Genomic DNA, 21,822 nt, shown 5'->3' with positions numbered 1-21,822 from the left:
CTGAATCTTAAAGCAGGTATCTAGATTTACATTCTGCTTTTCAAATTAATAGTAGACTTTTTAAAAAAAACAGATACAACATACATAAAAATACGTAGGGGAATTTAAAGTTGTACTCCAGGTAGTGCTGTAGAGAAAATTATTAACAATGAATACATTGAGTTAAGCAGACTTAGTAATTTACTTTAAGGTGAAGGTCAGAGTAAAGCTGGGGAAAAAATGTGGAAGTATTTTACCTGACACGAACAGAACTTCTGTTTTGAAACAGCAGTTTGGAGAAATTATCTCTTCATAAACTGAGTGACCACAGGTAGTAGGACCATTTTCCACATGTCGGGAGTCATAAATTATGCCAAGTTTCTGAGAATTATCTTGTATTAATGTTTTTTAATACCCTTGAATTATAATATTGTGTTTACTTAGGTCTAAGGCCCACTTAGCATGACTTTTAAGGTAGTTATTTAAGTACAAAAATAAAAGAATTACCTAGAATAAGTAGCTTTGAAATTTGTTTTCTCTATATCAATGTACAAGAACAAAGGAGCATTAAAAATGGGAAGCTTAAAACTGGTAAAAGCAATACTTCCAAGGTAAATAAATTTGAAATTATCTGTTATGAATTCAAGTTTATTACTTTTGAGAGAACAATGTTATTTTCTTGTACCTATAATTCCATTTTTCTGTAGGTTCTTTTCAATCTGGCCAGTCAGTATGCTGCTAATGAAATGTATGCTGAAGCACTGAATACTTATCAAGTTATAGTGAAGAATAAGATGTTCAGCAACGGAGGTAGGTTACATTCCAAAGTGGATTAAAATCAGTAGTCACGCATTCAAAATAAGGATTTAATCTGCATGGTGTTGACTCGGAGATCTCAGCCCTCCTGTCTGCCAGTCAGAGTGGATGAGAGATACTTATAATCTCTGACTTGGTATAACTTAATGTGGTTTGGCTCTCCAACTCATTAAGTCTTTTCTTCCCATAGGCTAAGCTAAACATAAAGACAAATATATCATTTTCTCATGCAGCACACTATATTGTCTGTTCTAATACTAATTTTTTCTCTTTTGACTCAGTTTTCCCCTTCTGAAAGCTTCCTTTTAGTATTTTGCACATCTTTGAGACTCCTACAGTGCACTTTTCTCAGAGATGCATATTTTGCAGCTGTCTTCCTGGAGAGCACTATAAATAATCTCTACCTCATACCTCAATTCACAGTCAAAATCAGAATACATCTTACATTGGTAATTCTTTTCTAGGTTTCATTACTACTTCATCTCCTTCTGAGTGAAAGTTCACAGAAGGCTGTTCTGTGCAGTGCTTCTTTAAAGGGGCACTGGTACCCTATAACAAAGACAAATTTATTGAGAAGTTGTTCTACTCTGTCACTTTGAAACGATTTAAAAATGGTGTAGTTACATCGTTAGAAGCTGTATTGCATGCTTTAAAAGGCTGTATCTCATTGACTTCTTTTGATAGGTAGACTGAAGGTGAATATGGGAAATATATATTTAAAGCAACGGAACTATTCCAAAGCTATCAAATTCTACCGTATGGCTCTAGACCAGATTCCTAGTGTCCACAAAGAGATGAGGTGAGTTTCTACTAGTAGGCATGGTTCTGAAATACAAGTTTTCAATACAGTATGATTTGATAGTTAAAAATGTAACCTAATTCTGATTTCTTTACTTAGGATTAAAATAATGCAAAATATTGGAGTTGCATTTATTAAAACTGGCCAATACGTTGATGCCATTTCTTCATTTGAACATATAATGAGCATGTCCCCAAACCTGAAGGCAGGCTTCAACTTGATCCTATGTTATTTTGCTATTGGAAACGGTGAGCAAATGAAAAAAGCCTTCCAAAAACTGATTGCAGTTCCCTTGGAAGTGGATTATGATGACAAATACATTTCACCAAACGTAAGTTTGAACGAAATAAACTGTGTCTTTATATGGTAAATCAGGAGAAAGGGGGAGAGACATTGAATGCTTGCACTATACTGAATATGTAAATCCATGTGTATTTATGTATCTAAAATAACTTTTTTGTTTTTACCAGCATGAAATTAGTGCGGCAGTACTGCTCAGAAGTGTAAAATAATGTTGAGAACATTCAAATCCTTTTTTTCCTCAAAACAGATGATGTACATAAAATCCACACCACATAATTGTCTACATAACGATTTTGTTGAAATTCATCTGGGCTGACTTACATAGCTCACTTACTGCTTTGCCTCCTTTATTTATATGAAATTTTAATAAAATATGTATAAGCTAAAATAAAGGGAACAAAGCAATAAGTGAGTTAATGCAAGTTATCTCAAGTCAGTGCTAATAAAACTTGTAATACTGTAGTGTTATTTTACAGAAGAAAATTTTAGTAAAGTTTACAGATGCTTATTTTAGTTTATTAGACTTTGATGGAAATTGGACTTTCTTTAACACCATGAGCTGCTGGTTTCATGGTATAAAGACAGGAAAAAGTAATTAATAGGTTTAGGGTCCCTTTTAGAAAGGTCCTCTATGGAAAAACGAAGGCAAGCCCTTTATATTCTCTTAGCAATCTTTTTTTCAGTGATGCAAAGCTTCCATTTTCAGTCCTAAAGATCAAAGACATAAACTATTTGCAGCTTAAGAGTAGCTGTTGCTTCCTATTGTCCTAGCATAAGCAACTAAAATTTAATATATGAAGCATATATATTCATTTGTATTTATTGATAATTATGTATATAATTTCTTGTATATATTTTTATATAGAATTGATAGATATGTAATTTCTCATATTAGAAATTATGTAACAGTAAGGGTCATTAAACACTTAAATTAATTGAAGACTATGTAAGATCATTCATTGGAAGAAAAGCTTTACACTGTAGAAGTTCTTTCTAAGGATAGGCAAGCTATAGTTTTAACAAACATTCCAAGTTCTGTATTTTGTTATGAGGAGATCAGAGAAAAGATCACAAAGTTTCCTTCTGGTCTTTATTTTGTATAAATCTATGATCTATCCCCAATAAATGACGAAGGGGTGGCTACCCAGCATACCTGCATTAGTTCTTTTAGAATTAACAGAGATGTGTGATAGAAACTACAAGATGATCATGTGAGTTATTGTAATGAGAAGGTAGCACAAGTCCTCATCTGCTGAATACCACTGCAGTTCAGCAAATGCTTAAGCATGGTCTTATTTTTAAGCATGTGAGTATTCTCACTCTATGATTTGCAGCCTTCCCAGTCTGATACACTACATTAACTACACCTATTAACAACCTTAATGTGAGCTATCACCACATACGTGAGCAGAAAAACAGGATTAAAGTAGTTGTAGCCAAATTTCAGATTTTGTGGTTAGAAAACTACTTTAAACTGAAGCTAGCTTTTTGAAATGTGAAAAGTAAATAACTGACATTATAGACTATGTAATTTGCATCAATTTATGTTTACAGTCATATTGTCTATAAAATAAGTAAAATGCATGTATACTGGCATAATTTGCAGTTGTTTTGTGTCCCTCCAGGATGATCCACATACAAACCTGGTGATTGAAGCCATTAAAAATGACAGCTTAAGACAAATAGAACGTGAGAGGTAATGGTGGAGTCTATGCTTTCTTGACTGTGGTGCCATGGATTTTATCTCCTGAAAGTATTATCAGTCTTCTCATGCGTCCACAGCTCTTGTTATAAAAGTGTCCTCATAATTCTTAGGAAAGAACACGCTTGGAAGAACCAGTTGGATCACTCAGTTTAGTGTACTGCACTGAAGTAGAATATCTACCCCAAATGCTATAGGTTACACTGCTTAAAATTTGCAGCATTGTTTTTTTTAAAAAATACAACTGCAGTGTGCAGTGAAAGGAAAACAGAAAAAGCTGAGAGCTTTATCAAGATACAGGGCAGTAGCAGTAGTAGCAGGGGACTGGTTAAGATTGACTTCTAAGATTGTGCTGAGTGCAGGAAGAAGCAAGAACAAGATTTGATTATTTTTTGTGTGCATGTTTTTGAAATAGTAACATGTTTGTGTGTTGGTTTTTGTGTTGTGGTTTTTTTTCTTAGGAAATCCATGGCAGAGGAATACATCATGACAGCTGCTAAACTCATTGCACCAGTAATTGAGACATCTTTTGCCGTGGGCTATGACTGGTGAGAGTCAAGCGGGACTTCTTTTTGTCTAAACTATATGCCAATCTCTTGTGCTGGTTATGAAATCAGATTCACAAACTTAAACAGCCTGGGAAACAGTTTGTTGCACATCTCAAACGTAATATCCAGGCTATTTTCAGTTTGCCTCCATAATGCTCTGGAGAAGAACAAAAGAAAGCGTTGGAGTCTATTCTGTGTTAAAAATTAATTTCATTGTATCATTGAAGCTCAGCTGTTAATTATACACTTTGAACTGTTCTGTATTAGCAGAAAAACAGCTTCTTAAAGTTCAATTGAATATGAAAATTCAAGAACTTTTAAAAGTCTCGATAGACAAATGCTATACAGAAGGCAATGATCGCTACTCTTTACTGTAAGTTTGAAGATAGCATAATGAAGACTTGGGGTGCATAAGAAGTTTTCATTACTCCATAGAGTCATTATATAAAACACTGGAATCTAAATATTATTAGAAAGGTTTATTTGCATTTCATTTATAAACTTAATAATTATAAATGTAAACTTAATCTACTGTTTCTTAAACATTTATACAAGTGTATACAGTGATAGGCTGCTGATACAGTTTACCATTTTGATTTTTGTATCCACTTTATTTTTCAATTTTTATTTTTTTTTTTCTTTTTCAGCTTAGCTTTTGCTTTCTATGGTATTTTCTACAGCAGAATACTGTTCTCTTTAAAACAAAATAAAATAGACATGCTTCCTATAAGGACAGTTTAAAAACGATTAGTGTAACTTTTCAAGATGTATTTTAGTTTTCTATTATAAGGACTTACTTTGATATTTTAGTATTTTTAATAAATTTATTGGAAAATAACATGTATGCAAATGCATGCTGTGTGTATCTGCAGCCGCTACATTACTAACAGATATGTTCAGTGTTTGGGAAGTGAAGGAAGTTTGATAGGAAAAGAGAACTTTCCTTTACCTGGTGGTGTTGGGTTTGGTGTTTGTTTTTTTTTTTTTTTTGGCCAGGTATGATTATTTTCAAGTTTTGCAGGTCCTAAAATTAAAATTTACTAATAAAGCTGTTTATACTAATATGAAATAATCTCTCACACAGACATGTTTAGTCTGCTAGAGTCCACAAGGTGGTGTTTGATGGTTTAATAATCATTATAAACTTATAATTTCCCTAAAATTAACTTGCTGCTTTATAACTTGTTAACATGAGTAAGTCAGATTTGTTTGCTCTGTATCTTGTGTTTTTGTTCAAGAAAACTGGAAAAAGTTGTCAGATATTCCGTTTCCTTAGTGCTATCCACAAAATACTTGTCATGAAGTAAAACACTCTTTCATATCTGTTCTGGCTAATTAAACAACTTTTGGTGAGATGTATGGGATTGTTTTGTGTGTATCAGGACAGATTCACTCTGTGTTCTTCTAGGCTGAGGTATTCACGCGAGTGAAGAAGTTTAACCAGCAGTTTGAGCTTGGTTTTCCAAGTACTACACTTTGTTATGAGTCCTTTGAGTATTAAATGTGCTTTTAATGAGGTTAATTGTATTTACAGAAATAAAGTGGGGACAAATAATCTTCAGATTTCATAACTTCTTACTTAAAATGGGACATAATCTTGGGACTATTCTGTCATATTCCGTAAGGAACAGTTGGATAGTTAGATCTCATTGCATTTTATGGTTAAAAGATGTTAACAGTAGCAGTTGAAAACTGGTTTTTGACCTTTCTTTTATTACAGATGCCTTTGCAGAAATTGCTAGTTTTTTCAATGTAATTTTTCCTCCAACATCAAAAGGCATTTGTATACTTTGTATAGAGACTGTCCATGTGCCAACCCACTTATAGCAGCAGGCAGTTTGTTAAATTAAAATCTGTTGGCAAATTAGCCAACTCTTAGAAGAAAAGAAAAAGGCTCTCTGCCACTTAAAAAAAAACCACAAAAGTGGAAGGGATTAAAGAAGCATCCTACAAAGTTGTTCATTCAGTATGCTTGATTCCAAACAGTTTGAGAGAACAGTATATGCGTACTATAAATAAAAGTCTTGCTTCAAATGATGAGGCAATTTTGAAGTACATCACATCAAACCCTGGAAGATGGTGTCTGTGAATGAACATCTGAACTGTCTACTGTGTTCTGTTTTGCCCTCATTTTGCAGAAGACCCTAAGCCAAAAGTAACTAGAGGATTATCAGAAAGAGGTTTATTATTATGACTCTATTAGGTAGCTCAGGGACACAGTCTGCAGCCTCTGGCTTTGTTCACTAAGCTGGTTTATGGGTTTGTTAGTATGTGCAACAGGAGATCAGGTTTGAAAAATCAGCTGATAGAACGTATCCAAAGAAAATGGTTTGAAAAATGATCTTAGTCAATATCTGACATGAAGTACCATTCAGTGATGGAAAATAACGTGGTATTTAGGCATCTGACTAAAAAAAAAAATGAGAGCAGAGATAGTGTTATTAAGGTAGGTTATGGGAATAAAACGTTTTTTCAAATATTTTTAAACAAAGTGTTCTTTGCCTCTGTAAAGAAAGAATAGCTAAGAACAAAATTTGGAAAGCAAATTGGCTGCAAAACTATATAACTTAGTGGCATTTGCACAGATGCATTTTGTTTATGGCTTTCTTTCTGTTGCAGGTGTGTTGAAGTAGTAAAAGCTTCCCAATATGTAGAGTTAGCCAATGACCTGGAAATAAATAAAGCCACTACTTACTTGAGGCAGCAGGAATTTAACCAGGTATAGTAACTTTTCACATTACTACTTTTTAATACTGTATTGGCAAAGATATCTTTCTTAGCCACAGCATATTTTTCAGCAAGGGAAAGAATGATTATTGCAAACATTATAATTATATTGATGCTGCTCGGTAAAATAACTTTACAAAAACATGGACAAGAGATGAGTTTTATCTAAATGAAATTTCTGCTACAAAAGTTACAGTGAATGCAGTTCATTTCAAAATTAAGACACCTAAATTTAGTTATCTTCACTGGGTGTCCAAGCTGTCATTACAGTTAATGGAACTGTAGTCAGTACAGTCAACAGAGCCTAGAAACCATGTTGCTAATCAACGTGGAGGTGTTTTCATTAGTATGAGCTGAATCTTTCTCTCAGTTAGGTTGACTATAGTACCAAAATATATGCAGATGCACTTCATGTGTATCATTATTGTTTATGTTATGGTATTCTCACTGTTCCCTATGTACTACAGCATTCCCTAAAATACTGTAATCTGACCTTGAACTTTAGTCAGCCTTCCTGTCCTTCCATTGAAATACAAGCTGGAATTAAATTAAGCATCTGCTCGGGAGCTTGGATGGTTCTGTATCTCTTATGAAAGATTGCCCCCCTGGAGGGCACAGAGGGCTAGGATGAATCACCATTACTGAAAAGATATTATAGCAGTTTAAGCCACAGTGTATATTAGCAAATGAGGAAGGTCATAGAAAAGATACAGTATCAGTACTTCCAAGTAAAAGTATAGCTCATTGCTCAAAATTCATTAACTGGCAGAAGTTCAGAAGATAAATCTACCAAAATCTTTGTGATTTTACAGTTTTTGTCATGCATATTATTACATGTTCCCTTTTCATTGTTTTGTTATATTTTTAAATACACATGTGAAGTAACTTTTGGCTATGTTGAAATTATTTATGTGTGTTTATGTAGGTAAGATATCTTTCTGCAACTGGCTGTCCAGTCACTAGTTAGACGAATTTCTGCCAATGAATTTTACACTGAACTGCCTTCTTGGTAAAAATCACCACCAATCTCTAACTACAGCAGGATGTTAACTGTAGCTTTCCTTTTCTACTGCCAGTGTAGGTGTATAAATTAATACCACAGCTTCCCATGTTTACGTTTTTGGTATCATCTAAGTGAATGTGCAGCTTTCTTATAATGTCTTATTTTAAGACAAATGCATTTTTTTCTCTTAATCAAGTTTTTATAGGTTGTGGGACAATTTATATTACCAGGTTTTCATCAAACTTGTCATGTGATCTTTTCTTTGCCTGTGAAAAAAGGCTTGGTTTGAAATGAGCAGTTGGAAAACAGCTTCATCTGAAAAAAAAGAAACTCGGATATCTGACAGGATTTGCTCAATTTCCTTCTAACATGCGCTGTACAGTACATTCAATGATCGGAATGCTGAATAAATAAGATGGAATATAGCAACCCCCGGGTTTGCACGAGTGGCAAGAAGTATGAGAGATCATATACAGCAAAATTACAGCTGAAGCTGAATACCTCTGTCATCTTCTAGGGTTCTTCACCTTCCCATAGCTTGGAGGGATGCACACAGGTCCATGTGCTTAACTCTAGCCCACTTTTCCTTCTCATATTTAAGCTCTTCTGGTTTCCTGAGCATCTCTTGCTCCTCCTGTCTGTCCTGTCCTCTTCTCTTTCCCTGTAGATACAGCAAGAGAGTTATCCTTTGTTGTACTGCATGTCTGACTGATAGCTTTTCTGAGATCAGGAAGCAGGAACATTTTGGGCATATCTAGTAGCTTTATCGGTGATAGCTTTTGGAGGGTGAGAGTGGTACAGGTAGGTAAACAGTCATATGATCTCAAGAATTTACTATTTTGATGGTAATTTTTTGCAATTTCCAGTTAGTATCCGGTATAGGTTAAAAAAACCCCAAACAGTTCTCAGAGGTAAAATGAGATACAGAGATTGTTGGTGAAGTTTCTGTGGAGTACTCCAATGGAGCGAGAGGGAAGGGTGTTGGAAGTTAGGAGTAAGTGGAAAAGATGCTCTTTTTATTTTGACTATGTGATAGAAGACCTTTAACCTGCACTGGAACTACTTAATAGTAGAGTGGGACTGCAGAATGGTGGTTGCAGAGAGTCTTTTTTTGTTCTAATAAAACTACAGCTGCCACTTATATTCTTCCTGTCTGTCTGTTGTTCATATACTTACTAACTCGCCACCTGCTCAACACACCTTTGGCTGAAGAACAAGAATGGAAACTTTTTGAAATATTCAGTTTCAAGGCTGAAAGTTCTATTGTGTTTCAAAAAAGGAGAACTGAAATAGATTTCTGCTGTAACTATAAGGGACTTAACTGTGTGCTCATCACAATGAATATGTTATTTTAAAACAGTCCTAGCAAAAAAAAAAAATTCAGGGTGGAAATTACCATAATATGTCTAGATTGTATTTTATTAGTAAGGGGGTTTGTGTATTAGATATTTTGAATGTTTTCCTAATTTCAAAGAAAAACTTCAGAATTTTTTTTAAAATAAATTTTCGTAGGTTAGCCATGCAACTCCTTAACATCTTTGGCAGACCCTGCTTGGGTCAGGCAAGCTGCTTTGAAGTTTAAGTTCTGTAAGCAAATAATTTAGGTGCATTGGAAGCATGTCACAAATAATAATTTGGACAGTCCATGTTTTGGTTGTTGAATCTAAGTAATCATTATTGTTGGGATTAAAAATAAGTTATTTAGAAATATATAAATTTAGCTGATGATACAGTGAAAGCATTTCTACTTTGCAAGGACAAAAGGAGTATTGCTATAGATTTTCATCCTAGGGCACATAACTGCTGAAATGGTTCAAGAGACCTGCAACATAATTTACCAGTAAGTTAATAGAGTTCAGAGTCATATGAACTTTTCATTATACATGAAAAAGAGATTACTTCCACTCTAATTTTTATCATCAAAGGTGCCATTTAGCAGTAAAAGCAAAGATAAACAAATCAGCTACAATGGGAAATGGCTTTTCAGAAAGTGACTTTGAACTATATAGCTCTAAGTTCACTAAAAATGAATTCCATTGTAAGAAATGCACAGCTTTTACTTGAAGAAGCAAGTCTTTGCTTAAGAGTAGAGTACCTTAGATATAATAGTGTTACATCTGTAAATATTTAGGACCGTTCCTTTTTTGGAGAAAGTCACAAATATATATAAAAGTTTAAAATTATCATAGTTGAAGTCTTACATTTCAGAGACTACAAAATCTAGATCCTAACTTCGGAAATGCTTTTCTTGATTGAAATTGGTGTGTTTCTTTAGAGAACTTTCTATGATTAGGAGAATATTATGATCTTTAGTAGTTCATAGTTCTTGGGTGGAACGTAGCTGACTAAATCAATGAACTACATCTAGCTGTATATACTTTGTCATTTACACATCATAGTATAGTCATGTTTTTTGTGTAAAGTAACTGTAAAAACAGTATGTATGACAGTCAATTAAAACTTGTTTCCTTCGTATTTGTTTTGGCATTCCACATACAGTATCATGCATTCACTTTGATATGTAAACAGCAGCTTATCAATTTCATGTAAAGGAAGAAGGAAACTTTTGAATTGCTGATGTTGATGGCTAAATTGAGGTTGCCCCATCTGTGTTGCAACAGATGACAGAACTGGGCTCACTGTGATATTGTAACAGTTGGTGTAGTTAGTATAAATATTTAGTGTAAAGAAGACAGATTTTCTTAATAATTTAGTCTGCAGTTACAAATGTTATCACATAGTCAATGGAAAAAAACCCCTGCCTTTTATTTCAAAGTTTCTGTGATAGTTTATTAGCTATAAATTTGTTTACTTTTTGTCCATAAACTTCTTTATTTTAAAGTTTATGAAATTTAGTTTTTATGTAAAAGATTAAAAAAAAATCTTCTGGCCTCAGTCTTCACGTTTGAGTACTGCCTAAACTGAGAGAGGTGCCTTCTTATTACACAAAATAACTGCAAGTTGAAATCCAATCCTACACTGTCTTGCATATTTTTTATATAGGGTGTACTTTTTTGGCTTTTTAATAAGAGTTTTAATGTCAATCCTTTTGTGTTCACTTAAAGAACTGGAAAAATAGGTACGAGAATTTTAATTAGTTGGCTAGATTAAAAGCAAGTAGTATCATCGTGTGTTTTGTATGTATAGAATTATCAGATACCTGTGTACTTTGACATAGCCATTTCTAATCTAAATTTTGAAGACTTAGTAAATAGCCAATACTATTGAAATTTTGTGACCAAGATTAATATTATGTATAACATAGATACACTTCTGTGTGTACATGCTTACAATTGTGTGTTACAAGCTCTAGTAATTATCATGTATGTGAGTACATGAGTTCATAATTTTAGCTGTTTGTTACTGGGAAGTTTATTAATGCTTTCTGAAATAATTTTGGTATAAGTTTACTTCAGTGGGAAGTAAGTTGTTTCCAAATTAATTCTAGGCACTGGAGACTTTAAAAATGTTTGAAAAAAAGGATAGCAGAGTAAAGAGTGCAGCTGCAACAAACCTTTCATTCCTTTATTATTTGGTAAGTGTTTGCTTCAACAAAACCAGTTAAGAACTGCAGTTTATGTAGCAACTTCTGTATCTTTGTACCAATTTTTGTGTGTGTCTAAATAATCTCTGTAAACAACAAGAAACTGCGTGTTAGAGGAGTTATTCTGGAACACCCAGTCTTGGCTGTGGTTGAAGTTTGGAGCATGTGCTTTGTATCCTGTTGTTGGGAGGAAGAGTGAGATTGAGCTGCAGGCCACAGAAGTATGCCTGCAGTGTGATTTGTGCAGAAACTCAGCAGTGGCATTTAAAACTCAGTTCCTGAAGACCCTGGCTGAACTTCAGGAACATTTGAAGTATGTAGCTTAGGCAGGTGTGTTTGTGCATGAATTTTGTTGGGTATGGGGATTTATTTTTGGTTTGGTTTTTGTTGGGCGTTTGTTTTTTTTTTTTTTAAGAAATACTGCTTTGCAACAAAGAAAACTTCCAGAGTGGCAAAGTTTTGGGACAGGGTGGCAAAACACATCTCAAGTGTTAAGTTCTCTGAAACTTGAAAGAGATCATCTGCCTTATGCAAATACATAAGGAATATTTTAGGACTAAAGAATGTATTATTTTTTTCATCCTCAGTCTTTTGAAATTCCACTATATCAACTGTAAGAAGCCACAGCTGCAAGAAAATTGACTGACAAATGACTAATACAATGTTTGTTTTGTTCATGTAGGAGAATGAATTGGCACAAGCAACTAACTATGCAGATTTAGCTGTAAATTCTGATAGGTACAATCCAGCAGCTCTAACTAACAAAGGAAATACTGTTTTTGCAAACGGAGACTATGAAAAAGCAGCTGAGTTTTATAAGGAAGCTCTCAGGAATGATTCCTCATGCACTGAAGCACTTTATAATCTTGGTAAGCCAAAGGTGCTTTTGTGATTTAGCTTTTGTCTAAAGGTAACACTAGTGTTTCTGAGGATCTGGCTTTCAAAGTTTTCTTGTATAAAAATATATACTAATTATTATTATTTTATTCAGTAATTTATGTTATAGCAAGGTATAATTTGTACTTCCTCTCTGTTCTGCAAAAAAATACCAATGTTAACAACATCAACTAGTAACTGCAGATGATTAAGTCACAGTGAAGATAAAAATTTCTACTATCTACCAAAAATATACCAGTTTTAGCATTATTAAACCATCGGAGTCATTCCCCTCTAAAAGCCCTCCCTTTCCCACATTCATCGTGTTCAAAAAGTGAGATTACATATGTTCTTGGTCTTTGATTAGTTTCGTGTTCCTTGTGTTTATCAGTTTGGTAAGTCATACTAGCTGGTTAGAATTATAAGCGTGGCTCTCAAGAATAGAGTCCATCAATGTCAAGGTGGTTATACTGCCTCTGAGTACCATGTTCCTATTTCATTTTTCTTGGTTCTTCTATCAGTTAATATGCTGAAGTCATCTTTTTCTCATTGCATTAATACTGTAACCTTTATTTTTTAGGTTTAACATACAAGAAGTTAAATAGAATAGATGAAGCTTTGGATTGTTTTCTGAAACTCCATGCAATCCTTCGAAATAGTGCCCAAGTCCTTCACCAGATAGCAAACATGTATCTTTTTCTGGATTATGATAAGGGATGGTGGTTTTAGTCAACCATTTAATCTGAAATATGTGTTTCAATCATGACACGACAACTTAGAAATTTACTGTAGCATCCATTATAATTAGGATAATCATGCATAGATTCATCCTCTGACGTTTGTAAAAATGAGAACAGAACTTACAACCTTCTTGGATGTTTCCAGTGAAGCAAGGGAAGAAATACATTAAGACTGTTCACATTGCGGGGAATACATTTACACTCAATATTAAAATGTGTCCTGGAATTTTTAAAATGCTGCTGATTTTATCATGAAAATAATGTGGCAGATGTAAGCACAATTGAGTAAAACCTTTAAGAAAAAAATAATACAGTTAATGAAAGTGAAGTTCTGTTCTTGAAAGCTATTTTCAGATTAGTGTGTGTATGTAAGAAAATAATTGTCTCCCAGCACTGCAAAAGCTCAACAGATTGAAAAGCTGAGAAGGGGAGCGGTTGGCTTTGCACATCACCAGTGGTATTCTACACTACGAATTTCTTTAACAATGCTTCTGAGGATGTGCAAATTGTAATAAAGTCCTCCCCAAGGCAGAACAGATTCCAGCTGCTGTACTACGCTTTTAAGAATAGTGAAGGTAATAAAAATATATTTTAGTCAGTAAAATAAGTAACCTCCAACAACACAAAAGGGCTGTGATCTCTATTCCTTGCTTAGCCCTGTTACAACAGCATAAATGGCCCTACAACTCCCAGTTCCCATCTGGGGGAGAATTTCTCTGCTCCACTGCTATGTAAAACTGCTTTCCACCAACACTCACAAGCTTTTTCCATGAAGGGTAGGGTGCAGCAGAAACTGAAAAAACATGTTGGGCAGTAGCTCCAGCTCACATTGCTGCAGAGGTCTGAGCCTTTGTGCCACTCAGGGGTGACTGAGGAGGGGAGAGCACGCTGCAGGCCTAATTACAGCTAAAGCTCCTCTGTTCTCTGGACCAGAATTGTACACTGTGCTGTGCTGCTTAGACATAGAGCAGAAAATCTCACTACAGGCAAAAGTCTGTTGTTGAGGACAGCAGTTTTACCTAATCACTTACTTTAGGACAAAATAACATATTAGGAAAAACTAACCAACCTGTAAAGGCTACAAATGAATCGCCTGGGTCTCACGCTTCATTCTTATAAATGAGGAAGTAAAAGTAAAATTAGTGACAGAGAGGAGAACTGAGGCCAAAGTTCTGTTGAGCCCAAAGTGTTTTTAAGGTGAAAGGGCAGGCAAAGCCTCTGAATATTTCTCTTACTTCAGCATAACAAAAATACTTTCTGATACGAATTAAATTATGAAAACAATGTGTAAAAAAAATAAAATCCCAGTGTATCTCCACACTACAGTGACTGGCATATCTGTCTACATATGGATTATGTTATGTAAAGTAGTAGGAATTCTGAGTAAATCAAAATATCATCAGCATCAGTCCTTGACTGAAGAAAACTCAGATATGAGATCGTGGAAGATCCCAATCAAGCCATAGAGTGGCTCCTGCAGTTGATCAGTGTAGTACCAACTGATCCACATGTACTTTCAAAGCTAGGGAAATTATACGATAATGAAGGTGATAAATCCCAAGCTTTTCATTATTACTATGAGGTATTTGCTCTTCATTGCTTTTCCAGTGTACTTTGTAATAATTAAAGAAAATTTTGATCTAGGTTCCTATATAAAATTAACAATTGATTCATCTAAACTTTAAAAAAAGTAATTTAAAAAAAAAAGATGTTTTGGGGGAGAGAGAGTTGACAAAATATAATTTTTGTAGTCAGATCCTAAGGAAACACATAGCCTGTGTTTCTACATGGTATTTGACCTCAGACTTTAATTTTTCATATGGTCATTGTTTACATTGACTCCTAACAATTTTAATTTAAAATATAGTCTGAGATGAAATAAAAAATGGATATAATAAATGTAATTTTAAAGGTGTGTAACATGACTGTGTTGATTGGAAGCTGTATCTGTGTAATGGATATGGAGAGATATATAAAATGTGTTTGCATTTATGTATGTGAGTTTATATATATATTTTCATGGCACAGCTACACATTATGTATACACAGTTGCCTAAAGATAGGCATCCTCTCTCATTTCAAACGAGCTACAGTACTGTCTGTAGTTTGTAGAGATTCTTCTGTTTTAGAAACAGGAATAAGACAGGAAGTTGCTTTGCTGCAATCTGAGAGGGTTTTTATCCGTATAAAGCGAGGATGACCAAAAGCTGTGTTGCGATCTGAATACTAGTGGAGTTGTGCTTGATGATAATTTTGCTGCCTGTTTCAGTGGGAATTTCTAAAAAGCCGAAAATGTTATTTATGTATATATGTATTTCATAGAAAAGAATGCTTCTAGAATCAGTCTGATAGAGTTTTCCAGCAGACTGATTTGGGTGTGGAATTGTACATGTATTAGTTAGCATTGTTTAATGTTTTAGGTAACTTATTCACATGTAGACATGATCTAAGCAAACATTTTTGCTGTTGCAAACTGTTTAAAATACTATTTCAAATAAGGCTAGATGGAAAATGTGACAGACTTATCTCGGGTAACTTCTAAAAACCATTCTGTAATTAGAAAACTTGGCATGCTTTTTTTTTTTTTTTTTTTCAGGATTACTTAGTATAGCACACTACTTCCATTCATATACTACATGTTTTTGGCATCTGGAGAATTAAACACTTGAGTAAGATATTCCAGAAGTAACATAAAGATGTTGTTTATCACTAAAATTGTGTTTCTTTCACCTTTCCTATTTTGTCAGTCATATCGGTATTTCCCTTCAAACATTGAGGTCATTGAATGGCTTGGAGCCTATTACATTGACACTCAGTTTTGTGAAAAAGCCATTGAGTACTTTGAAAGAGCAGCACTTATTCTGTAAGTAATTATTGTTTTATGTCTACTCAAATATTTTGTGATTAGACATCCATAAGTATACCTAGAGATAAATTAGTTGGATAACTTTAATACTATAAGCAAATACCAGAGTTAAGAATATTTGGGATATTATTTAATTTTCTCAACTTTCTGTTCATTTACAGTGTATTTTTGCTCTTACTGTGCAATTTCAATGTTAAGTAAGATCCTCCATTGGGCCCAAGATAGCATTAAGTATTAGAATCTCTTTTCTCTATCCTCTGCCATTAAATACAGCTATGAAGTGGGGAACAGCTCTCCTGAGCCACCAAGACCCCCTTCTGTATGGCTTTATGTGAAATATTTCCTTTCTATTATTTTATCATGCAGGGTGGATTTGATGGTTTAGATAAATGCATCTTCTAGCAGTTCTTGCTGCATTTCCACTTTTCATGTAACTTCTACTCCCATAAAAAGGCTATTACAAATAAGGTATAGAAGTAAGCAAAAAATGTGCAGTGCAGAATTACCAATGGTTAGTGAAAATAAGTTGACAGATCAAATGAATCCTGATAGAGATATTTGAAATATATTGAGTTTAGTCCAGCAACTTAATTGCTGAAATTGTCCTTTAGCAGAATATGATGCACTTAAGAAAGTATATAGGCCATATATTTTATTTTAGATCAGAAAGGGAGCTTACCAGACAAATGGTTAATAAACAAAAATTTGGTCTAATTTAAATCTGTAATCCAGAGTTCAAACAGAATTCTAAAAAGACATGCGTATGGTCTTTTTATGTGGAAACAAATATTTGTCTATATGTTAATAAAGAATTTTGTGTTAATAGACCAACTAAAATTCATGCAACTAAAACTCACTCCAACAAGTGTGAATTTCTCTATTTTGTGTTTTGGGAAACCTATCAAAAATCAGGCTAAGCAAAACTCAGTTATTGCTTGTCTTGTGATGATCTAAAATTTGACATTCTTATTGTTCTGTGGATCTGAATGACATGCGTGAACAAGACAGCATGTGAACAAAAATTTGTACAATATTATTCAAGGAAAGATTATACTGCGAATAGGTTGTTAGAAGTTAAGTAAAAAATACTAGTTCTGGTTTTGAAAGGGCTTGAGTTAGAGTAGACATTAATTATAGAAGAGAAAATCCAAGGTTTAAATAAGAATTAAAAATTGAAACAAAAATAAATAGGAAAACATAGACTTCACCTAAATTGTGGTATAATTATAAAGAAACAGAGATGTAGGTTAGATGAAAATACACAGGAGACAGTTCACAGAAATCACAGTTCACAGGTTTGCCAGTATTCTTTTTAGTATAAATACTGGCCACCTTAAAAAAAAAGTATTTATTCAAGCTATGAGATCGCATATGCTGGCATTCACGGCCTTCTTAGAAACTCTGGAAAGAAACAGCTGAAACTAAAAAGAATTATTTAATAATCTTTTTTTGGCAAAATTATAAATATTTTATGCTTTATGTTGCACTCAGTCCATGCATGAAACACAAAGTATGTGGATTGTAAAGTACTTAACGAATAATTGGCATATGAAATTCTTCATCTTTATTTGTAATTGTAATCTATCTGTAATATAGAGAAATTATTTCTCTGTGGGAGGAGATTTTTACTAGTAGATAACAGAACATAAATGTTTTGGCATTATGGCAAATGTTATGGCAAAAATAGAGTCTAGATATGCTAACTGATAAATATGAATGTTGGGTTATAAATTGCTACTAACTGTAAATAAAGTTACATTTTCAAATTATAACTTTAACCATAACCAACATTTTTAGTAGACATTGTTTTGTGTATTCAGTGTTTTCATCACAATAATTACATTTTAAATTGCATTCTAAGAGAACACGTTAGACAATGAATTGTTGAGAAACAGTTTTTCTTATGCACAAATCTATCATTTGTAAAAGGATTGTGTGGCTAATGCTGGCTGCTGACAATTTATTCTCTCTAGAATTTTCCTACTGAACTGCGTAATAAACTTTATTATGGTGTCTGCTTGGCTGCCTTTATTGTTTGCAGGAGACATATTCAGCTGAAACTAAAAAAGGTGAAGCAGCTGTCTTTCATAAGCTTGTTTGGCAACTACCAGGCAAACAGATTATTTAGAGTTAAAAATGGCCTGTGCTGTGGCTGGCGGGAAAAATTGAAGAGAATAAGTACAAAACTATTCTGAACATGTTAGCGTACAGTGCCTTTGGGATATGCTACTGTTGAATTGTAAGCCACATGTGAAAAGTGCTTTGGCTTACAGAGCATCCTTACACTGTTGACATGAAAATTTCCCAATTTTCACATTATCTTGACAAGAATTAGGAAAGAGTTCAACAGTTTTGTTGTACATGCTCAAACACCTCAAATATTTTCTCTGACCATATCTATCACCATTATGTGCTAAAAAGAGAAGGACAGGTAGCAGCTAGGTGATGACACAGAGGAGAAGCCAGAGTTCGAAGCTCTAAGTGGGGAGTGTACTTCCTGGCAGGGATTTCTTGAGTGTGCTTGGGACCCTACTGCTGGGACTTCCTCAGAATACAGTTTAGCATTTTGTTCTCCCCATTGTGTGGTTCTGTACCTCAGACAAAGATTAGTGGTTCACATGTCAGGTCTACTAATTGTGTCTGGTGCACAGAATAATGAGCAGGAGAAAGACTATAATATAGGACTACAAATGAGTGACATCAAGGCCTGAACACAGGAGCATGATGCAGAGGTAAACTGTGTGTGAACTAAACAGGCTAAATTCTTCCTAGGAAGACAATATGCTAGGGGAAAAATTTTAAGAGTAGTTTAATAGTAGGTCTTTACCAATGCTATGCAGATTATTTTGCTTATTCATTGTTTGGCAGTGTGTATAATTTTATTTATATACAGACCGACACAAGTGAAGTGGCAGCTGATGGTTGCCAGTTGCTACAGGAGAAGCGGTAAGTTTTGTAACTTTTTTGTAATTGGTTGGAGGTTTGTAACATTTTTTGTAATTCGTTGTGGTTGTTCAGCCTAAAGAAGAGAAGCCTGGAGAATGTATAAAGGGGGCTTATAAGAAAGATAGAGACTTTTTACCTGGGCCTGTAGTGACAGGACAAGGGGCAACAGTTTTGAACTGAAAGAGGGTAGACTTAGATTGGACATAAGGAAAAAAAATTTTACGATGGGGGTGGTGAGACACTGGAACAGTTTGCCCAGAGAAGCTGTGGATGCCCCACCATTGGAAGTGTTCAAGGTCAGGTTGGACAGGGCTTTGAGCAACCTGATCTAGTGAAAGATGTCCCTGTCCATGGCAGGGGGGTTGGACTAGATGATCTTTAAAGGTCCCTTCCAACCCAAACTATTCTATGATTTGTTTTGTTTTGATTGATGTTTTGATTTTTTTTTTCTTTTGATCTTTTCTACCTGATGTGAATACTGGTCCTAAAGTTTGTTTGAAAATTCAGTTACACATTATTTTGTTACAAATTTCCTGTGTATATGTAATAAAACATGACTTTCCTTTTAAGTCCAGGAAGTGTGCCTGCACTGACTTATGCATGAAACACTCCTTGTCCTATTAAATAAGTAAAATAAAGAAAATACTACAGCATAAATGATCTAAGTTGTTTTTAATGTAATTATACTACCATCTGATCTAACATAAGTAATTAGATTTTAAAGTTGCTTAATTCCCATTCTTTTTCAACAGCAGGTATAATTTTTTTATATTAAAATAGTATTTGCATTATGCAAACAAAAGACAGTCTTAATGTGCTGTATTTTCTTACTGGAAATATAATACACCAGTAAGCAAAATGGAAAGAGACTAATCTTTCTGGGGTTTTTCATCAGCTAAAATGCATTCAAGGCACTTGATGATGTAAATGATATTCTTCTTTCTTGCTGTCCTGTTTTGTCACTCTCCTTTATGCTTTTTTAGAACTTTGCAGAACAGACTTCCATAATACATAAGTGCATTTTCTCAGTCTGCTCAGTTATTTAATACAACAGTGAGAAAAGGAACAGGACCTAGGAAAGTCAGTGAATTAAGAACAGTCAGCACCACCCAAAACTAAACAGATTGACTGTTTTCCCAGCAAAGAAACATAATGGTTATGGCTGCTTTTTAGATCATTTATGATTCATTGGCAAAATTCCCAGCTTATTGTGTTAACACATAGCAGGTGAGTTTGATCTCTACCTTGCACTAGGAAAATAAAAAGAGTAGTATCTCAACAAACTTTTTTGTCAGATATTTTATGGATATGAGGTGTTAGATTCACAGGGTCTATCAGTCCTTTCCATAATAATCAAGCTGAGGCAAAAGTCTTAAAGAATAACTACTTTGCTACTTTCCTTTTGGGCAAAGGAGAGACACACAATTAGTATTCTGATGGAAGGAAGGGTAGGCAGAGGTCAGCTGTTACACATTTCTATTTGACCAATCCATACATTTGCAGCCTCAGATAACCCCTGGTATGCTTAATACAGCTTGTCTAGTAGATGTGTCATAGAACAATGGGGTCCTAGAGACAGGTCAAAAAAGGGCAAAAAATCAGGAAATTCCTCTTAATTAATTCTGTTACTTACAGAGTAATTTGGACTGTTTTCAGATGCTCTTGATTTTTACTACCAGTAACTAAAGAATGTTAAGTTTGGTTTTAGCAAATTTGGTCTTATAATATTAAATCGTGTACTCAAACTAAAAAGATGAAGTGATGTTAAACTGCATCAATTTCTCATCAGATATTCTTTTTTATGTTTGGATATGTGGATAGGAGATGTTTGTTTTGTTTGCAGGTAACTACCAGAAAGCTCTAGAGAAATACAAAGTAATTCACAGAAAATTCCCAGAGAATGTTGAATGTAAGTTGTTTCATTGCGTGGTAAAACAATCAAAGGAAACTTTGTTACATTGAATATGTGTGTTAGTCATCATATGACATAAGTATTTTTCATATGAAAATACTTTCATGAACTAACATTTTTATTCATGCTAATGCTGCATGTTTTCTGTGACAACACTAAAGTGTGATTTAAGAAATAGTAGGGTAATGGTGAAGAAGAGATGAAAATAGAACTCAACCAATCCGCTACAGTTAAAGTTTTCTCACACATACTTTCTACATTTTATAACTATGTTATTTATTTAATCTTTCTTATGATAAAATATATGTATTTTTACTTCTAGTCCCTGCTAGTTGAAACTTCTGCTGTAAGTTTCTAGATATGAGAAAATCTTATTGTTAAGTTTTACCAAAGCCAGGCCTTCCAAAAGAATGTAGAGGGTGAGATTTTGTTGTTGGGTTCTTAAGTATAGTTGGTCAGCCAGTCTCTAGAAAATCCATAGAGAATTTCAAACTAAACTACAGGAAACATAACTTTGAAGAGTAAGGCATTTTGCAGAATCAGTCACACCTGTACTCTAAATGAAAAGCCCTGTAGAAAATAGGGGTTGTCACTGGTTGTGAAAACATCCTCTTACATCCCACACTGTGCCTCACTAATCCTAAAATATGAGGTTGTTGCCAACAAGCCTACGCTTTTAAATGCTATGTGGGAAGAACATTCACTGTATTTTAAAATGAAATTGTATCATTCTGCTTTAACAAACGTACTGCTTTTTTAAAGAGGAATCATACAGCTCTGTTGTACAAGAGAAATTCAATACTATCACTCCTCAAAGTTACAAGCAAAATGTCATGTTCATATTGGTCACACATATTTCAGAGGGGCAGAGTATTTAGTAAGCCTCTTAGAATGCTAATATTTTTCTGAATGTAGTTTATACAAATTACAAAATGGAGGCAGGAGTAAGACAAGACAGTTGAACTGGTTTAAAAGTTTTCTGCTGCTGAAACAATGGTTCTTCACTCATCCCTCCCTGGCCATGTGCTCCCAACCATCTTCCTTATGCTCGTTCTGATCCC

At 34.2% G+C, this 21,822-nt stretch overlaps 1 protein-coding gene across 5 annotated transcripts in view; it reads left to right on the top strand.

The window, feature by feature from the left end:
• Positions 1-21,822, top strand: part of IFT88 (intraflagellar transport 88) — a 51,471-nt gene that overhangs the window by 12,482 nt on the left and 17,167 nt on the right. For 4 of the 5 annotated variants that reach the window (XM_072850524.1, XM_072850523.1, XM_072850525.1 and 1 more), the window contains exons 10-22: positions 687-793; positions 1,484-1,594; positions 1,694-1,925; positions 3,523-3,593; positions 4,061-4,147; positions 6,767-6,866; positions 11,326-11,412; positions 12,104-12,290; positions 12,878-12,986; positions 14,469-14,619; positions 15,785-15,900; positions 18,797-18,849; positions 20,693-20,758. In XM_072850524.1, coding sequence (XP_072706625.1) covers positions 687-793; positions 1,484-1,594; positions 1,694-1,925; positions 3,523-3,593; positions 4,061-4,147; positions 6,767-6,866; positions 11,326-11,412; positions 12,104-12,290; positions 12,878-12,986; positions 14,469-14,619; positions 15,785-15,900; positions 18,797-18,849; positions 20,693-20,758 — 1,477 coding nt within the window. Of the gene's footprint in view, positions 1-686; positions 794-1,479; positions 1,595-1,693; positions 1,926-3,522; positions 3,594-4,060; positions 4,148-6,766; positions 6,867-11,325; positions 11,413-12,103; positions 12,291-12,877; positions 12,987-14,468; positions 14,620-15,784; positions 15,901-18,796; positions 18,850-20,692; positions 20,759-21,822 lie in introns of all 5 variants that reach the window. The other variant, XM_072850520.1, reaches the window with a different exon arrangement.

The sequence above is a fragment of the Ciconia boyciana genome, chromosome 1 (genome assembly GCF_034638445.1).
Source record: "Ciconia boyciana chromosome 1, ASM3463844v1, whole genome shotgun sequence".
NCBI lineage: Eukaryota > Metazoa > Chordata > Aves > Ciconiiformes > Ciconiidae > Ciconia > Ciconia boyciana.
The sequence above is the reverse complement of the archived record's forward strand: the minus strand, read 5'-3'. Positions and strand labels throughout refer to the sequence as shown.